Source organism: Chiloscyllium plagiosum, unplaced genomic scaffold (assembly GCF_037043375.1).
Source record: "Chiloscyllium plagiosum isolate Xiang-an unplaced genomic scaffold, Cpla_swu_hap1 HiC_scaffold_13, whole genome shotgun sequence".
In the NCBI taxonomy this organism is placed as follows: domain Eukaryota; kingdom Metazoa; phylum Chordata; class Chondrichthyes; order Orectolobiformes; family Hemiscylliidae; genus Chiloscyllium; species Chiloscyllium plagiosum.
In genome coordinates, this window is record NW_028270151.1 from 76,659,718 (window position 1) to 76,679,041 (window position 19,324).

Below are 19,324 nucleotides of genomic sequence, written 5' to 3' on the forward strand. Positions count from 1 at the left end.
GCTCTCAAAATAAAATTATTCTCTGATGGATGATATTCAAGGCTATAAGTTGTGTTATAAAAGAGCAGCAGAGAATAGGTTAATAATTTTTTGAGAAAAAGAATAACTAAGGCACCTGCTTTTAACTATGGGTAAGTCGCTATGACAACTGAAAAGCATTAGACAAACTGTTTCAATTATGTTTGTAGATGCTCAATGTGTTTTTGTAAGTCTACTCTGGTGCTAAGAATATAAGCAGATTCAGGTGGTCCCCAAACCAACCGCATTGCAACAGTCAGTATGAGAATGGATTGTTTACCAAATGTCTGACAATCCATCTGAGCCATCAACAAGCTGTTCCAGAAATAGAAGCATTAATGCCTTTCTAAGATGCCTGTGTACAGGTCACCCAATTGACTTTCTGGAGCTGTTCCATTGTTTGAGGACAGTGGGAAAGAACTCCCACCAAATGCAATCAGGTAGCTCAAGGTCACATGATTACAATTTATTTTGAGCAACACTGTTAAAGCTATAATCATAACCAGACAGACACTCCTGTTGAGGGAGAAAATGTGCCAAAGGGCTTCCAAATTTATTTACAATACATGACTCCTGAAAAGTGCAACGGATGAAACAAGATTATCATATTTTAATTTTTGAATGCGTATTTATGCTTGAAAGCTTCATGACAAGTTTAAATGTTTCTCCCATAGGAGACTGCTTTTGTTTAATGGTAATAACAGACAAAGTTACTTCAAAGGAATTTTCACAATATTGACAAAAGTTGATTTATGAATAAGTGTTTCACTTGATCTGCAGTGGCTCTGCGGGCAGCATGCTTGCCGCCGAATCACAGGGTTGACATTTTAAATCCTTGGCACTGCAGTGCATTATTGGAGGAATGCCACAATGTTGGTGATAGCTGTCTTTCAGATGAGTTGTAAATATGAAGATAAGAAGGATCAATCTGTGGCTTGAGACATTGAAGCAACCCCCTTGCACAGAGTCGTGGAATATTGAGACCAGTTCTGGGACAGAAGACATGTATTAGAAAGGGATAGGTTACACCTCAATATCCATGCAGAGGTTCATTAGTTTGGTGAGGGAAAGTTTAAATTCTAAGGAGAAGTGAAGAGGGAAATAAAACTAGAAAAGAGAGAGAGTATAAAAACAAAATGGTAGCCAACTTAAAAGAAAACCTAAAAATCTGCTCCCAGCTTATATACAGTAAGCAGTTAGTAAAAGGTGGAGTGGGCCATATGAAGGACAAAGAGGATGGTACAAGCCTAGAGGCACAGGGCAAGGCTAGAATTTTTTTATGAGTGTGTACAAAGCCCAATAGCCTGTGCTTCAGCCAGGTACCTGCTCTGTCTCTCAGGATGTGACAGCTGTCCCCCCACAGACAAGCTTGCAGTAGCCTTGCTGATGTCCTTCAGTCAGCCAGCTCAAACTGCTGCTGCTCATGCCAAGCTGATACAGTCCAAATTTAGGAAATCAAGTCTCAGAGTGGCTCAACATCATTCTGCAAGTCATGTGCAACTTTCGCTAATGAATATCACCAGGTATTCACTGCAGTCAGGTGGGTAGCACTGTTAGGAGCGCTCGGACAGGCACTACGTGTGCTCAAGTAGTGGAGAGGGAAAATGAACCTTGTGTAGATTAAGCCGCTGTTGTAACCAATCAACCAGCCTCTGATTCATCATTTTGGCTCAAACATAACAGGCTGAATGCCAAAGGATAAAGCCGTCATGGCCTCTCCAAGGCTATCTGACATTCACCAACATGACACTCTACGCATGGTCACACATCATTAATCAGCTACTGAACAGAGTCAATAAGGAGACAATGGCTGAGTGATATTATCGCCGCACTGTTAATCCAGAGTCATACAGTGCAAAAACCCTTTGGACCATAATCCCAAATTAAACTAATCCTACCTGCCTGCACTTGGCCCATGTTCCTCCAAACACTTCTTATTCATGTACTTATCAAAATGTCTTTTAAAAGTTGTAACTGTACTCAAATCCACAACTTCCTCTGGAAATTCATTCCACACATAAACCACTGTGTGTAAAAATGTTGTGACTCACGTCTTTTGTAAAATCTTTCTCCTCTCACCTTAAAAATATGCCTTCTACTCTTAAAATCCCCCACCCTAGGAAAAAGACGTGCTATTCACCTTCCGATTGTTGGAAAAACCCATCTGGTTCACTAATGTTTAGGGAAGGAAACTGCCATCCTTACCTGGTCTGGCCTACATGGATTTCCAGACCCACAGCAATGTGGTTGACTCTTAACTACCCTCTAGGCAATTAGAGATGGGCAATAAATGCTGCCTGGCCAATGACACCCTCATCCCATGAATGAATAAAGCAATTTACAAGATCCCTATCCTCCCAATTTTCAAATGTATAAATGGGTGAATATATAATACCGCTCCATGTCTCTGCCACATTGCCATGCAAAGGAGACAACCAACCCCATTACTGACAGTAAGCTTTGTGCTGTCAGTCTCCAAACTCCTCTGACCTCGTTGGAGAAGTTCAGCAAGACTCCCTTCAGAATTGAACAACTTTTTCCAAATCCCTCCAACAATACAGTGTACAGCATTTCCATTCATTCTGCAGCAGCAAAATAAAGTCCCAGCTGAAAGGTGTGCTGGTGAATCTTAACACCACTAGTTAAGGGGGAGAGGTGGAATGTGAAAGAATGGTAGATCAAACATTAAATCTACAATAGGTCTATCCTCCAAGCTTCTAGTCTATGCATGGCATGTGGGATGACTCCAGAGATAGTAATACTAGAAAAGTTAGGTCCTATTGTGAAACATGACTTGATAGATGAAACAATTTATTTTGTTACCCTTCGCTTCAGTTACTGAATTTCTGTGCCTTCGGTAGATATTATTTTATTCAATTAATGCATCTTCCCAAGGCCTTTTAAAAAAAACTGCTACTCAGCTCACCATTAGAAAACTGCTCTCCCTAAACTCAAGAGCCTTGTAGGTGTCATCCTTTGTGATAGCCCCACAGCTTTTTGCTTCTAAAACCTTCTTCCCACTAACTTCTAAGCAGCTTCGGACTTCTTAGCACTGTCTGCTTGGAGTGTGGTTAGGCCTCTTCATCTTAGATTAACCTGCTTCTGTCTCCTTCTCTGTCCACTGTAAAATTCAAGTCAGCAAAAACCTCAGCAATCATCTCCCCAAGGTAGCTTGCTGGACATTAGAAATTGATCACATGACTTATTTTAAACAGTGCTTTAAGCTCAGTGTTGAAAATGACCTTCGGACCTGTAGAAAAGAAAAATCGGTCAAAAATGGCAATACATTGGGCGATTATGTGAAGAGACAGATCCACAGCATATCACAAATGCAAAAGGAACTTCAAACAATAGGCCTTGAGGCTGGGGGAGTGGGAGAAGAAGCAAATCAAAACAGACTGGATTGGTGATCTCTTGTGGCAACAAAGAAAGTGAGTCACTGATGATGCCTTGCTCAACAGCAAGCTACACTTTACAGATTCTGTCCAAAGCTTAAGTCACATTTTGTGTTTTTGCCTTTGAAGAATATACAAGTACAGAGGTTAAAAAGCCAGTTTCAACTCTACTGCAATATCCTAGTGGATTTTCTCATCTATACTAATCTGCTTCAAGCATTAGTGTGCTCTGAAGATCACAGTCCTGTTTTACCTGTATTGCAGATAAAGGAATACCACTCTCACTCGGAGTGCTGCAAAACAGATAAAAGGAAACAGGACATTCTCACACCCTGAATATTAGAATTCAATCATGGTCAAAAGGATTCAGAAATGCAGGGTTTCAACCACTCTGCAAAACTAAGGATTGAGAAACCAACAGTTCAACTACCAACATCAACGCTACCAATAACCTCCACTTCAAGGGTTGCAACAACAAACAATTATCTGCTCTTTGCAAACAATAAAATGCAAAAGAAAAATGGCCCTGACAGTTAGTGGGAAACCAGAGGATTGAGAAACCTTTAAAAACCAACAGGGAGTATTGAAAAAAACAATAAGGGGAAGAGAAGATGAAATATGAGAGCAAGATAGCTAGTAACATAAAAGACAATTACAAGAGTTTTTTTAAAACATCTGCAAAGGGAAAAAAAGGCAAGAGTGGATATTGGAAAATGAGCCTGGAGAAGTACTAACGGGGAACAAAGAAATGATGGAGGAACTAAATAGTATTTCTCATCAGCTTTCACATTGGAAGACATGAGCAGCATACCACAGCTTCAGGAGAGTCTGCAGGCGGAAGTGAATGTCATGGCCACCACTAGAGAGACGGTGCTGAGGTAGCTGAAAGGTGTGAAGGTCAATAAATCACTTGGACTGGATGAACTACACCCCAGGGTTCTGAAGGAGTTAGAGGAGGAGGTTGTAGAGGCATCACTGGCGATTTTTCAGGACTTACTGGAGTCAGGGAAGGTCCCCAGAGGACTGGAAAATGACTAATGCAACACTCCTGTTTAAGAAGGGAGGAAGGCAGAAGACAGGAGACTTTAGGTTGTGTAGCCTGACCTCAGTTGTTGGTAATTTTAGAGGATGTTATCAAAAATGATATTGTGGAGTAGACTCAGAATTAAATATTCTTTCAATGGTTTTACAGGTTCCTTTTAAATTTTCCTCCACTCATCTCAAAACTACGCCCCCTAGTTTTGACCTCCTCCACCCAAAGGAAAGGACCTTTGCAATTCTCCTTATCTATGCCCTCATGATTTTATAAACCTCTGAAAGGTAACACCTCAACCTCCTACACTCCAGTGAAAAAAGTCCCAGATTATCCAACCTCTCCTTATAACTCAAATCATCCATTCCCAGCAACATTCTAGTAAATCTTTTCTGAACCCTGTCCAGTTTAATAATATCCTTCCAATAGCAGGGTGGCCAGAACTGCACACATATTCCACAAGTGGCCTCACCAGTGTCCTGTACAACAATAACATGATTTCCCAACTTCTGTACCCAAAGGTCTGTACAATGAAGTCAAGTGTGCTAAATACTTTCTTAACCACTCTGTCTACCTGTGGTGCAACTTGCAAAGAACTATGTACCTGAACCCTGAGGTCATTTTGTTCAACATCACTAACCCTACCATTAGCTGTATAAATCCTACCCTTGCTTGTTTTATCAAAGTGTAAGACCTTGCATTTATCCAAATCAAACTCCATCTGCCACTCCTCCGCCCATTGACCCAATTGATCAAGGTCCCTTTGTAATCTTAGATAACCTTATTCACTGTGGACTATACCACCAATTTTGGTGTCACCCACAAACTCACTAACCTTGCCTCCTAAGTTCTCATCCAAATATTTGATATAAGTGACAAACAAAGTTGACCCACCACCCCTGGTCACAGGCCTCTAGTCCAAAAAACAACCCTCCACTCTCTGTCTCCTAACATCAAGCCAATTTTGTATCCAATTGGCAAGCTCACTCTGAATCCAATGTGATCTAACTTTACTAATTAGTCCACCATGCAGAAGACTTTACTAAAGTCCATGGCTACAAAGTCTATTGCTCTGTGCTCATCAATCGTTTTGATTACATCCTCAAAAAACTCAATCAAGTTTGCAAGACATGATTTCCCAAGCACAAAGTCATGCTGTCTATCCCTAGTCAGTCCTCACCTCTCCAAATGACTCTGAATCCTATCTTTCAGAATCCCCTTCAACAACTTACCCCCCACTGTTGCCAGACTCACCAGTCTATAGTTCCCAGTCTTCTCCTTGCAGCCTTTCTAAACAAAGGCATAACATTAGCCACCCTTCAGTCCTCCAGCACCTAATCCATGGCTGTAGATGATACAAGTACCTCTGCTAGGGGCCCTGTAATTTCTTTCCTAACTTCCCACAATGTCCTCGGATACACTTGAACAGGTCCCAGAGATGTATCCACCTTTATGCTTTTAAGACTTCCAGCACCTCCTTTTCTGTAATGTGGACATGCTTTCAAGACATCAATATTTATTTCTGAGTTCCCTAGCCACCACTTCTTTCTCCACAGCAAAAACTGACAATGAATATGCATTTAGTATCTCTTCCATCTCCGTGACTCCACACATAGATGACCTAATTGATCTTTAAAGGGTCCTATTCTCTCCCTAATTGCTCCTTGACTTGGAAGTGCATGGTAAACTAGGGCGCAGTCAGCACAGCTTTGTCAAGAGGAAGCCATGCCTGACAAATCTGCTAGAATTGTTTGAGGTGGCAACAAGTAAGTTAGATAAAGAAGTCAGTGAGTGTGATCTATTTGGATTTCCAGGAGAATTTGACAAGGTACCGCACAGGAAGCTGCGAAATAAGCTTAAACACATGGTTTTATTGGCAAGGTACTGGCAGTGATAGGGGATTGACTGGCTGACAGAAGGCAGAGATCAGGGATAAAGAGGTCTTTTACAGGATGGAATCTGGTGACAAGGGGAGTTCTGGAGGATCCTGTTGGGACCACAACTATTCATGTTACACGTTAACAATCTGGATGATGGAACTGAGGGCATTTTTGCAAAGTTTACAGATGATACAAAGATAGGTGGAGGGACAGGTAGTGTTGAAGAAGTGGGGAGCCTGCAGAAGGATATGGACAGGCTAGGAAAGTTGGCAATAAAATGGCAGACAGAATATAAAGTGGGATAGTCTGAGGTTAGGCAGTTTAACAGGAGGAATGGAGGCATAGATCATTTTCAAATGGGAAAGGCTTTGGAAATCAAACACAAAAGAACGTTGGAGTCCTAGTTCAGGCTTCTCTTAAGGTTAACATGTGGCTTCTAATGGGAGTTAGGAAGGCACTAGTAATGTTGGCATTCATTTCAAGAGGTCTGGAATACAAGAGCAGAGATGCACTGCTGAGGCTACATAAGATTCTGTTCAGATTGCAGTTGGAATATTGTGAGCAATTTTGGGCCATGTTTCTAAGGAACAATGTGCTTCCATTTTAGAAGATGCATAGGAGGTTCACAAGAATGATCCTGAGAATAAAGGAATGTCATACGAGGAGCAGGTGAGGATTCTTAGTCTGTATTCAATGGAGTTCAGAAGAATGAGGGAGGATCTCATTGAAACCTACAGAATGCGGAGAGGCCTGGATAGAGCAGAGGTGGAAAAGATGTTTCCACAAATAGGAGAGACAAGGACCTAAGGGCACAGCCTCAAAGTGAAGGGACGATCATTTTGAACTGAGAATGAGGCGTAATTTATTCAGACAGAGAGTGTTACTCTATGGAACTCATTGCTACGCAAAGCTATGGAGGCCAAATCATTGAGTGTATTTAAGAGAAAGATGGATAGGTTCTTGACTGGTTAGGTGAATTCAAGGGCTATGGACAGAAAGCAGGAGAATGGGGTTGAGAAACATATCAGCTATGATCGAATAGCGATCACACTCAATGGGCCAAATAGCCAAATTCTGCTCCTTAAATTAACCTTGTAGCAAACAAATGAGGGGGTGAATAAAGAATGAGAGCCAGTTCATCCCTCCTCACCTGGGAGCTTAACATTTAGATTATTTGGAACTGTAACTAATTGGGGAACATTGCATAGGGACCTGTTCACAGCAACTGTTTGAAAAATCTTGATGTGTGAAATTTTAATTATGTTTGTTTATAATGCACTTCAAAGTCACTTATGGTACCTGAAATGCTTTAGTACAAATGTAATGAAAGGCAAATAGGGATTAAATTGTTCTCTCCTTCCCTCACAAAGATTTGGATAACTGACTGTGATTGAGTTGATGAATAAGCACAGGTGGATATAATCTCTGCTTTGGAATGCTGGGAATGTGACAAAATGGCAAGTAATCAAGGATAAATAAAGTAAAGTAATGTTAGATAGATTTTCTCGAGCCTTCTTTAATTTAATTTTAGAGAATATTCCTCAATGGGTTGAATTGGACAATGATAAATTGCTTTGGCAAGTAGGTTAATATCCAGAAATGATAGATTTGATATCGTGGGCCGAAGGGCCTATTCTGTGCTGTATTGTTCTATGTTCTAATTGGCTAAATAACTGGATTTGTGCTCAGATGCATCCCCATCAGTCCAGAGGCTGCCAGACTATATTTGAATCTCCGCGGATAGTAAAACACCAGCACAAGCATGACCAGGTCTTTAAGCAGTTACTTGAACACTTAAAGGCCTCAATTAGCCTAAGATAAAACAGGTCACCTGTGTTTTTGCCTACTATTGGTAGAATGCTAAAAGTCATGTCCCATGCCTTTTATTCTCTGCCTATCAGCATTGGCTGAAGGTGAATGCTGGCTGGAGCAGGAAGAGAACTGATAGAACTTGTTGCTATTCTTTAATCAGCTTCCCATGAAACAGAATGACTCTGTATTTACCAACTTCCTTTATGCAAAATGAGTCTTAGGAAAAACAGGAATAGCCCAGTTCCCTGGCTGTGTGTACTTGATGCTATTGTGTGTTCGTCCCTTCAATCCCAAAGTGGTATCCCATGGATATGGATAGCCATCTTGCTGGTTTAACTAGGAGTATCTTGTTAAGTAAACATTATGAATGATATTGCAACATTGTAACTATTTGCAAATGACAAGAATATAACCTACATTACTGCAGAAACTTTTACAAACACAACTGCCTCAGGTCTGTCTCTTATAAGCATCATCTTTACTCTGCCCAAGTTCCCATGACCTCACAGTGGATGGTGATTCCTGTACCCAATCAATTATTAACTATTTCCATACAATTGACAGTTCTTTCCAGAAATGAAGCAGCGCAAATGCATAACTAAAAACATCAAGCAGTTTCGTTTTCAATTTTGTAGAGAACACAAAAGCTGGAACATTGTTACCTGTGAGGATGACTGTGCAGAAGTTTGAAAGGATACTGACAAGTTGGCGGAGTGGGTGAATAGGTGGTAGATGAAGTTCAATGAGGAGAAGTGCAGGATAATAGATTTTGGGAGAAAGAACATGGATTGACGGGATAAATTAAAGGATACTACTGTAAACGGCATGGAGAAAAGAAAGAGACCTGGGCATATATGTGCATGTCATTAAAGGTAGCAGAATAAATGGAAAGAGCTCTTAATACAACATTAAATATTCTAGTCTTCATTAACAATGATAGACAATATAAAAGCAGGGAACCTAATAATGTAAGACGCTAGTTAGACTCGGCTAGAGTACAGTGTACAGTTCTGGGTGCTACACAATAAGAAGATATGAATACAATGAAGAAAGTGAGATTGGGTTTACAGCAATGGTTCCACTGATGAGAAACTTCAATGATATCAATGGATTGGTGGAGTTGGTACTGCTTTCCTCAGAGAGGAGAAAATGATGGAAGTTTGCTTGACACTTTCAAAACCATGAAGGGACTGGACAGAATAGATAGGGAGAAACTGTTGAGTTTGTGAACTGACCAGGAACAAAAGGGCATCAATTTAAACCAGTTGTCAAAAGAGGTAAATATGACGCTAGGAAAACCTTTTTCATACAGTGAATGATTCATGTCTGTATTGCATTGCCTGCAAATATGATGGAGGCAGTTTCAATCGAAGTAATCAAGAGGGTATTTGGTGATTACTTTAACAGAAATAATGTGCAGGGTAATGGAACAGGAAAAATGGCATTAAAGTGATAATGCTCATTCAGAGAGTTGGTGCAAATGTAATGGGCCAAATAGCCACCTTCTACTTTGTAACAATGCTGTGATTGTGTCCTTTATAATAGTTGGCTAAGCATCCATGATTGGTACAATATAAATATTACATATTAAGTTATTTTCTTTGCTGGCAACAACAAACCTTTACATTAACAATTAACATGTAGTTTTTAAATCAATGCACTAATTGTTACCTCTTGATTGAATAACTTTTGGCAAATTGTATCATGTTCGTCACTATATACTTGAGCAGGAGCGGTCCTTCTTTCAGACAGTGATTAATAAACATAAGCAACAGCGAAGCAAATACATTTGTAGAAGAGGTCAAAGCTGACACAGGAGAACTTGAATACCATGAGACCACATTAACTCTCAACACTGAGGCAAAGGAGAAAAAAAGACTTCTTACCTGATGCTGAAGGTTTGAGTTCCTATCTATTGCTCGCTGTGGGCAGAAAATCACTGTATTAAATTTTCAGAAATAATAAAGCATTCATATCTCAAATTGCCTTCAAAATTATTGACAATGGAGGGGCATTAAGCAATTATATTTTCACAATTACACCCAAGCTGACAATCTAATGTACCTGCTTAGACACTTATTAACAAGTGATATTTTTCCCCCACATTATATTGATTTGAGGAGCCCCATTATTAAAAACAACTTTGCTTGGTGGCTTCAGCCACAGTGAAGTGGAACATTGAAGGTTCTGTCAACAAAATAGATGAAAACAAAACAAGCCATTTGTAGGTCAAGAACTTGTTAAGAAAGTACTTGTCTTTATAAATCACCTAAAAAATGTTCTGGTGCTGAGTTGTATAGCTGGGTACAGTTGAAGGAGGTATATTGAGGAGGGAGAAAACATATTGAGAATAAAAGATTCAAATAATCCAGTACAGGAATGGAAAGTCTGTCCTGACTGTCGCCTCAGTAATACCTCATATTCCACATGCACAGAATTACCTAAAAATACAATTGCTGTCATTACATAGGCAAAAAGCTGCAAATGTTTGTACACTGTTACAAAATAAATGTAATTTCATGTACCAGGAAGATCTCCTTCAAATGATACAAGGGGACCTTTCACATCCACCCTAACTTGGTTTAACAGTTCATCTCAGCACAGCATGTCTGGAATGCAGCACTCTCTTGGTTCAGTACTGACCCGAATCCTAAACTCAAGTTGAAATTGAACTCTAATGCACAGTTTTCCAATTTAGAGATGGAAAGGGCACCAACTGAGTGGAGCAGACACTTGGAAATGACAGCTTCTAAGCTTGAGTCCTGTTGAAACTGCTTTTGTAGTAAACAGATCAGTTGAAGGAAAATATCAGGGAAAGAAAAACATGCAATTAGGCAACTGAGACAACACTCACCAAACAAAGAAGTCTTACAACTAGCAGCTGTTGTCAGTGAATAACTGGAATTAGGTTAGACTCAGACACGTCAGGGTCAAACGCAGAGAACAGACAATTTATGTTCACTGAATAAGATAAGGAAAATCAATTTTTATCTGGTCTTGTCTGACTTGCCATTTTTAAAGCTGGGAAAGTGTTTTTTTAAACCAGATAATTGTAAGTTGTTCACTTTGGGAGAAAGAATGATAAAGCAGAGTATTACTTAAATGGAGAATAACTGTGGAGTTGGGAGATATAGAGCCATATAATTGTTCTAATGTAAGAGTCACAAAAGGTTGGTATGCAAGAACGGTATGTAATCATGGATGTTAATGGAAAACTAAGAATTGAACATAAAAATAAGCTTATTATATTTGGGGTAGCACAGTGGCTCAGTGGTTAGCACCGTTGCCTCACAGCACCAGGGACCTGGGTTCAATTCCCACCTCAGGCGACTGTCTGTGTGGAGTTTGCATATTCTCCCCATGTCTGCATGGGGTTCCTCCGGGTACTCCAGTTTCCTCCCACAATCTAAAGATGTGAAGGTTAGGTAAATTGCCCATAATATTCAGGGATGTGTTGGTTAGGTGTATTAGTTTGGGGTAGATGTAGGGGAATGGGTCTGGGTGGGTTACTCTTTGGACAGTCATTGTGGACATGTTGGGCTGTAGGGGATTCTATTCTATTCTATATTTCAGTTATATGAGCATTTGGTAAGACCACACCTCGAATACTGTTGCACTTTTGGGCTTATCTAAAGGAGAACTTAAATTCATTAGAAGCAGTTTGAAGATAGTTTACTGGATTGATACATAGAATAAGTAGTTTGTCTTTTGAGGAAAGGTTGGACAGGCTGAGTTTGTATCCAATGGAGTTTAAGAAGAGTGAGGGTGAATTGTTTGATGCATATAAGACCATGAATTGCATCAGCAAGGTGGACATGGGAAGGATGCTTTCTCTTACAGGTCCATCCAGACCCAGGGCACACTGTGCTTCTAAATTATCAGCAATCCTTTAGGGCAGAGATGATGAGAATTGTTTTTCCTAAGACAGTTATTTTACGTTGAGACTCCTGCCTCAGAAGGCTGTGAAATGAGGATTATTAAATGTTTTTAATGTCATCAGAAGTAGATGAGAATGTCAAATACAAAACACAAACAAGAGTCAGGATTACATTGAACAATGGAGGAGAATGGCATACTTCTGCTCCTACTTTACAAACAAAGGTGAGAACGTTAAAAAAGGACTGACAGTCTTTCCAGCCTGGAATCCCCTTCCTGTATTTACTATAGGTGTTCCTATCCACTTGAACTGGAGAAGTTCAAGAGGTTGACTCATCATTGTCTTTTCTCGAGCATCTGAGGATGACTCGAAAACACTGAACCAGTCAGTGATGCCCAAGTCTAATAAACAAATATTTTAGAATGTTGGCTGTTGGAGTGATAGTCAAAAATGTCAGAAGTTTAATTACACAGTGGCAGAAGGCGGAATTGACTGTTCAGAGAGAGAGAGAGAAAGATAATTCAATGTCAGATTACTTACAGTGTGGAAACAGGCCCTTCAGCCCAACAAGTCCACACCAACCCTCCGTAGAGCAATCCACCCAGACCCATTCGCCTACATTTACCCCTTCACCTAACACTACAGGCAATTTAGCCTGGCCAATTCACCTAACCTGCACATTTTTAGACTGTGGGAGGAAACCGGAGCACCCAGAAGAAACCCACGCAGACACGGGGAGAATGTGCAAACTCCACACAGACAGTTGCCTGAGGCGGGAATTGAACCCAGGTCTCTGGCGCTGAAAGGCAGCAGTGCTAACCACTGTGCCACCGTGCCACCCACCTAAAATACAAGTACAAACAAGGTTGCATATAGCTGCTGGAAGGCAGGCTAGAGGGACGGCATAGCCTTACCAATGTTCCAGGTCACCTGGTCCCATTCCTGTGACTCCAATATTTGCTGATGTAAGATGAGGATGTGAATAGCAATCCCTCACACAGCTCCGTGAACCTCTCCACTCCATCTTCGGCTTTAGAATCTTCTAGCCCTTGCAGTTTTCACAGAGTTGAATCTGATTCCCCATGACAAAACTCATGGTTTTTAAAGGAATCATGAACTGTGCTCTAGATTTTGGAACCACTGTGAAAGGCAAGTTCAGAAGGCCTTGCCCATGCCATCATACCTACTCTCTGCCAATGCTTACCTCCTCTCATGCCCATGACCCACTATACTACCCATGGCAATTCATTTTTCTTAACCATAATTGTTCCTCATACTCTACGCCAACTAATGGATATCTGTGTCCAAGTTATTCAATTAACACTTCAGAGAATCAATGAATCCTCCAATAACAATAATATGCATGAAACTGCTTAGAAAAACCACCTATTTGCTATCCTTTGAAAATAACTATAACACGATCAAAGTGTTAATCAAACAGACCATTAGAAATATCAATAATATTTGAATCTTTAAGCATTTAACACCTTTTAATCCTGTGCCAACAAACAAAGTAATTACAGAAGGGATAACATATTATAACTTCAACCTTCCTCCAACGTTTCCCTGCCACCGGACTGTAAAAACACAAAAGGTGTCAACCAAGCAAACTCAAGGTAGTGTCCAGCTGTACCAACAAACTTCTACCCACATAATCCTCTCAAGTACATGTGATCTCAGCTAAGTGTGCATAGCAAAGTGAATTTAACCAAACCTCTGGGACAGACTTGAGAACCAAAGTAAGCCTTCCAACCTGCCCTCTTCAGCACTCGGCAGCCTCCATGCGGTCACATTCAATTTGCTCCCGAAGCAGCGGGCCCCAATCTATGCTGTACCTCCTCTACCCCATCCCTCCCTGGCCTTATAATTTGGTTCTGTCCCTGCACATTCTACCAAGGCAGGTCTACTGAATCAGGTGCTACCTGCCTCAGAAACAACAATCTTATCTGCAGTGCCTCTTATGATCTGCAGTCATTTCAGTCATAGAGTCGTAGAGATGTACAGCACGGAAACAGACTCTTCGGTCCAACCTGTCCATGCCAACCAGATATCCCAACTGAATCTCGTCCCACCTGCCAGCACCCGGCCCATATCCCTCCAAACCCTTACTATTCATATACCCATTCAGATCCTTTTAAACGTTGCAATTGTACTAGCCTCCACCACTACCTCTGGCAGCTCACTCCATACGTGCATCACACTCTGCATAGTAAAAGTTGGTTCACTGCTAATAAATCCTTGGCATTGGCTCGTCATGATGAGAATTCAGATATAATTTTCCAGAATTTTCCTATTGCTGGTTAAGGTAAAGTTTTTTCTCAACTTAATCATTGATTTTCCCCTTCCATAAGTCACCATTCTTCTATATCTGTTACTGTAATTTTTTAAAACATTATCTCGGAGTCAGCTCTCTTCCCAGTGCCTATGGTGCTGTAAATAAAACTGGATTCTACATATGTTGAGGCACCTTTGGTATGTTAATCACAACTTTTTTTTAATAAATATTTTTATTGAAAAAAGATTGAATTTTCTTTATAAAGTTATACAATTACTACAAAATAGTATAACAATCTTGTAACATAACAACAATAAATGGACGCTATAACAATAAACTACGCTACTCCACAGTTTAAAAGAAAAATAACAATTTTAAAAATCAACCCATCCTACAATTCAATAAATAATTAAACAAAATAAACTAAATTAAATTGGATTGAACTGAGGTAAATCGACTTAAATTAATTTACAACACTCAGTGCAACCCCACCGAAGCTCCCCATCACTGGGAGCATGAGTTGGTATATCCATATTTATTCAGAATTCTTCCTCTCAGAGCACATCCCCCTAGACTTCCTCTCAAGTATGGTGCACCAGAAAACTGAACTCTTTTACAGGATATGGCAGCCCTTTTTTAAACTATATAGACACAGCCCTCACAGCTACACAAAGGCCCTAATCAATATAGCTGACAAGTCTGTGTCTATATAGTTTAAAAAAGGGCTGCCATATCCTGTAAAAGAGTTCAGTTTTCTGGTGCACCATACTTGAGAGGAAGTCTAGGGGGATGTGCTCCATAACTAACTGACGCCACCCCGGAAGTCCGAGGGAATTTTCCGATATCGAGCTCGTCAGAATGTTCTTCCTTGCACAATATGAGAGAATATTAAACAGTTTCTTCACATGCGCAAATTCAGCAGACCCAAGAGAAGGGACACCAGATCTACCTTGTCTTCAGTTCCCAAGACCCCTTTCAATACACTTGCTATAGTCCCCAACACTACACAGCCTGTGACATGGCCATAAGCAATGAGTAAGAGTACCAAAATCTCTTTTACATTTGAAGACGCATTGGAGACACTGCTTTCTTAAATTTCGCAAGCCACTCCAGTGCCAAATAAGCCCTGTGTCCAGTTGCATAGCCTGCATCCTATTACAAATTTAAATCTTCCTCACGTTCTCCCAAATGTCCTCCCGTGCCTCAGACGAGATCTCCACCCTCAATTCCTGAGTCCAGATCCTGCACAGCCACTCGATGTCCTTCGAGACACTACCTCCTAATAAATGGTGGAGGGTACTGATCAAGAGAGTATCTGTGGACCAAAGTATCCTCCTTGCCACATCAGACTATAGAGATTAATCAATAACGCAGTTGTTTTCTGTATGGAGTCCCTAATTGGAAAATAACGAAAAACAGGTTCCTACAAGACAGTTCATATTTCTGGCTCAGCTGATCAAAAGACCTCATGACCTCCCCTTCAAATAAGTTTCCTAAACAGGAAACTCCTCTAGACTCCCAGAACCTAAAGCCAGAATCCATTGATCCCAGCCAAAATCCTGACATTCCTACTATGGGAGGTAAAAGGGAAGTTTTATATAAAATTGCCTTTGCTTTGTCACATCATTGTCCATGTGTTAAGGACAATCGGATTTCTGCAATGCTCCATGACAGTCCTCATCTTGTCCATAAATAACAATTTTATGAGGGGGCATTTTGCCTGGGAGGCCTCAATGTCTAGCCAAATTGATCTTGGGTCCTGGCAAGCCCAATCAATCAGTCTCATAGAATCATAGAGTCATAGAGATGTACAACATGGAAATAGTCCCTTCGGTCTAACTCGTCCATACTGACCAGATATCCCAAACCAATCTAGTCCCACCTGCCAGCACCTGGCCCATATCCCTCCAAACCCTTTCTATTCATATACCCATCCAGATGCCCTTTAAATGTTGCAATCATACTAGTCTCCACCACTTCCTCTGAAAGCTCATTACATACACGTACCACTCTCTGCATGAAAAAGAGACCTTTAGGTCTCTTTTATATCTTTCCCCTCTAAACCTATGCCCTCTAGTTCTGGACTCCCCCACATCAGGGAAAAGACTATGTCTATTTATCCTATTCATGCCCAGCTCATAATTTTGTAAACCTCTATAAGGTCACTCCTCAGCCTCCGACGCTTCAGGGAAAACAGCCCCAGCCTATTCAACCGCTTCCTATGGCTCAAATCCTCCAACCCTGGCAACATCCTTGTAAATCTTTTCTGAACCCTTTCAAGTTTCACAACATCTTTCCGATAGGAAGGAGACCAGAATTGCACGCAATATTGCACTAGTGGCCTAACCAATGTCCTGTACAGCCGCAACATGACCTCCCAACTCCTGTACTCAATACTCTAACCAATAAAGGAAAGCATACCAAACGCCTTCCTCACTATCCTATCTACCTGCGACTCCCCTTTCAAGGAGCTATGAACCTGCACTCTAAGGTCTCTGTGTTCAGCAACACTCCCTAGGATCTTACCATTAAGTGTACAAGTCCTTCTAAGATTTGCTTTCCCAAAATGCACCGCCTCGCTTTTATCTAAACTAAACTCCATTTGCCAGTCCTCAGCCCATTGACCCATCTGATCAAGATGCTGTTGTAATCTGAGGTAACCTTCTTCGCTGTCCACTAACCTGCAATTTTGGTGTCATCTGCAAACTTACTAGCTACACCTCTTATGCTCGCATCCAGATCATTTAAATAAATGATAAAAAGTAGTGGACCCAGTACTGATCCTTGTGGCACTCCACTGGTCACAGGCCTCTGGTCTGAAAAACAACCCTCCACCAACACCCTCTCATATGATAATAGGGAATTTAATTGATATTTCTTAAAATCTGGGAAGTCCACATATCCCAACCCCTGCAGAAGCTGCGATTTAGTAAGCTTAATAAGGGATCGCCTGTGATGCCAGACGAATGAACTGAGCCAACTGTTAAGCCTCCATAGTGCTTCAAAGGGAGCATTTGACTGGGATATAATAAACAAGGAATAGCATTCATTTTAACCAGAACTTTTCTATCCAACCATGATATCGGAAGCGCCTCAGTGCTGAAGGTCCCGTCTTATCTTCTCTCGCAACTGCACAAAATGAACTTTGTATAATTGATCAAAAGCTGGAGCAATAAAAATGCCCAAATACAGGCAACCTCCCTGTGACCACCTGAAAGGGAATCGGATTCCAGCCCCAAGATCTGGTACTCTGACAAAACACTCCACAGCCAAGTCCTCCAGCTTTATAAAATTGATTTTATAACCCGAGAAAGAACCCAATAAATCAATAACTTGTATTAAACAGGGCACAGAAATTGTCGGATTTGTTAGAAAAAGAACGTCATCAGCATAAAGGGTAATTTTATGCCCCCCGATCCCACCTCCGGAGCATCTATATTGTGGTCCCTCCGGATAACCTTTGCCAATGGCTCAATCACTAATGTAAACAGCAGCGGTGCACCCACCTGGCAAAGATCCCCACCCTGCCAAAGACCAAATCGTTCCAGGACATTAAAGAGGTATGGCCACTCCACCCGGTCGAACACTTTCTCTGCATCCAGGGAGACTAGCTAACCCGGAATCAACCCTTGCTGGCATACATGGACCATATTCAATTCTCTTCTAATGTTGTTAGAGGACCTGTAATCTTAATAAAACCTGTTTGATCCTCCTTTACAATGGAGGGCGGTACCTTCTCCAACCTCAAAGCCAGCATTTTCGACAAAATTTTGAAATCCAAGTTTAATAGTGATTTAGGCCTGTATGAAGCACAATCCTCTGGGGCTTTCCTGCTCAAGTTCTCAAGAGAGATATTTGCTTCTCTCAGAGAGGATGGGAGGCAGTCCTGACTGTACGAATAATTGTACATCTCCAACATTGGCCCGGCCAACATGTTTATAAACTCCTTATAAAACACACTCTGAAATCCAATGCCTGGACCAGGCACTTTACCGCTCTGGAGCTGCCTCATAGCCTCCTGTTCCTCTTGGATTGTCAGAGGGACATTTAAAAGAGATGCCTGCTCTGAAGTTACACCAGGGAGGTCCAAAATCTTAAAAAAAAGGTCTCCAGCTTCACCAACCTGTCCTCACAGCCCTGCGACTGGTACAACACAGAATAGAATTTCCTAAATGCCACGTTAACCTTTTGGGAATCACAAGTGAGAGTACCAGCACAGTCTCTGATGGATGTGACAGATTGGGGGCACTGTCCTTCCTGGCCAGATATGCCAGGTATCTACTCGGCTTATCACCATATCAAATAACTTCTGTTTCACAAAAGGAGATCTTCCTCTTTGTTGTTTGGGTGAAGGCAGAGTTTGGAGCAGCCCTGAGGGCTGTAATCCGCTGCAACTTGATCACAGTTTGTCGTCTTTGCTGCCTTCAACTAGGCCTCAAGCATATGCTGCTGCTTTCCCCTCTGCCTCTTATGGGTCGCCGAGTATGAAATAATCAAACCCTTTGCATCAGTCCTGGCAGTCTCCCAGAGCACAACGGGTTACTGGCCATACCAGAATTAATATCCAAAAAAATTTTAAATTCCCGTGAAAAATACTCAGTAAACTTACTATCCTTCAGGAGGAAAGGATCCATGCGACAATGCCACCAGCCTGTCCCATTGCCTTTGGCATTAACATCCAGATGCACTGCTGCATGATCAGAAATGGTTATTTTCCCAATTCTACAGGACAGCACCAAATCCAAAAATGCCAGTGGAGCAAAAAACATGTCAATCCTAGTGTGGCACTTGTGTGGGTTAGAGAAGAAGGTAAGGTCCCTACCCTCAGGGTAAAGACATCTCCACCAGCCCCAACTCCCCACTCAGGTCCACCAATTGTCTGCATTGTGGGGATATGCCCGTGAGACCCCTGGGCATCCTATCTACCTTGGAGTCCATAAGATGATTAAAGTCTCCCCCTATTATTGTATGGCACTTTCCAAGGGCCATCAACCTGAGAAGTGCATCCATTAAAAATTTGAGGGGGTGCGCCGG

The 19,324-nt window shown here is 41.3% G+C and overlaps 1 protein-coding gene across 6 annotated transcripts in view; it reads right to left on the minus strand.

Annotated features, from left to right (window-relative positions):
• The window catches only part of LOC122555777 (Rho guanine nucleotide exchange factor 4), a 473,424-nt gene that overhangs the window by 394,980 nt on the left and 59,120 nt on the right, over positions 1-19,324 (minus strand). For 5 of the 6 annotated variants that reach the window (XM_043701907.2, XM_087993755.1, XM_087993754.1 and 2 more), the window contains exon 2: positions 10,025-10,060. The exons of the other annotated variant lie outside the window; for it this stretch is intronic. In XM_043701907.2, the coding sequence (XP_043557842.2) occupies positions 10,025-10,060 (36 nt within the window). The remainder of the gene's footprint in view (positions 1-10,024; positions 10,061-19,324) is intronic. 6 annotated transcript variants of the gene reach the window in all.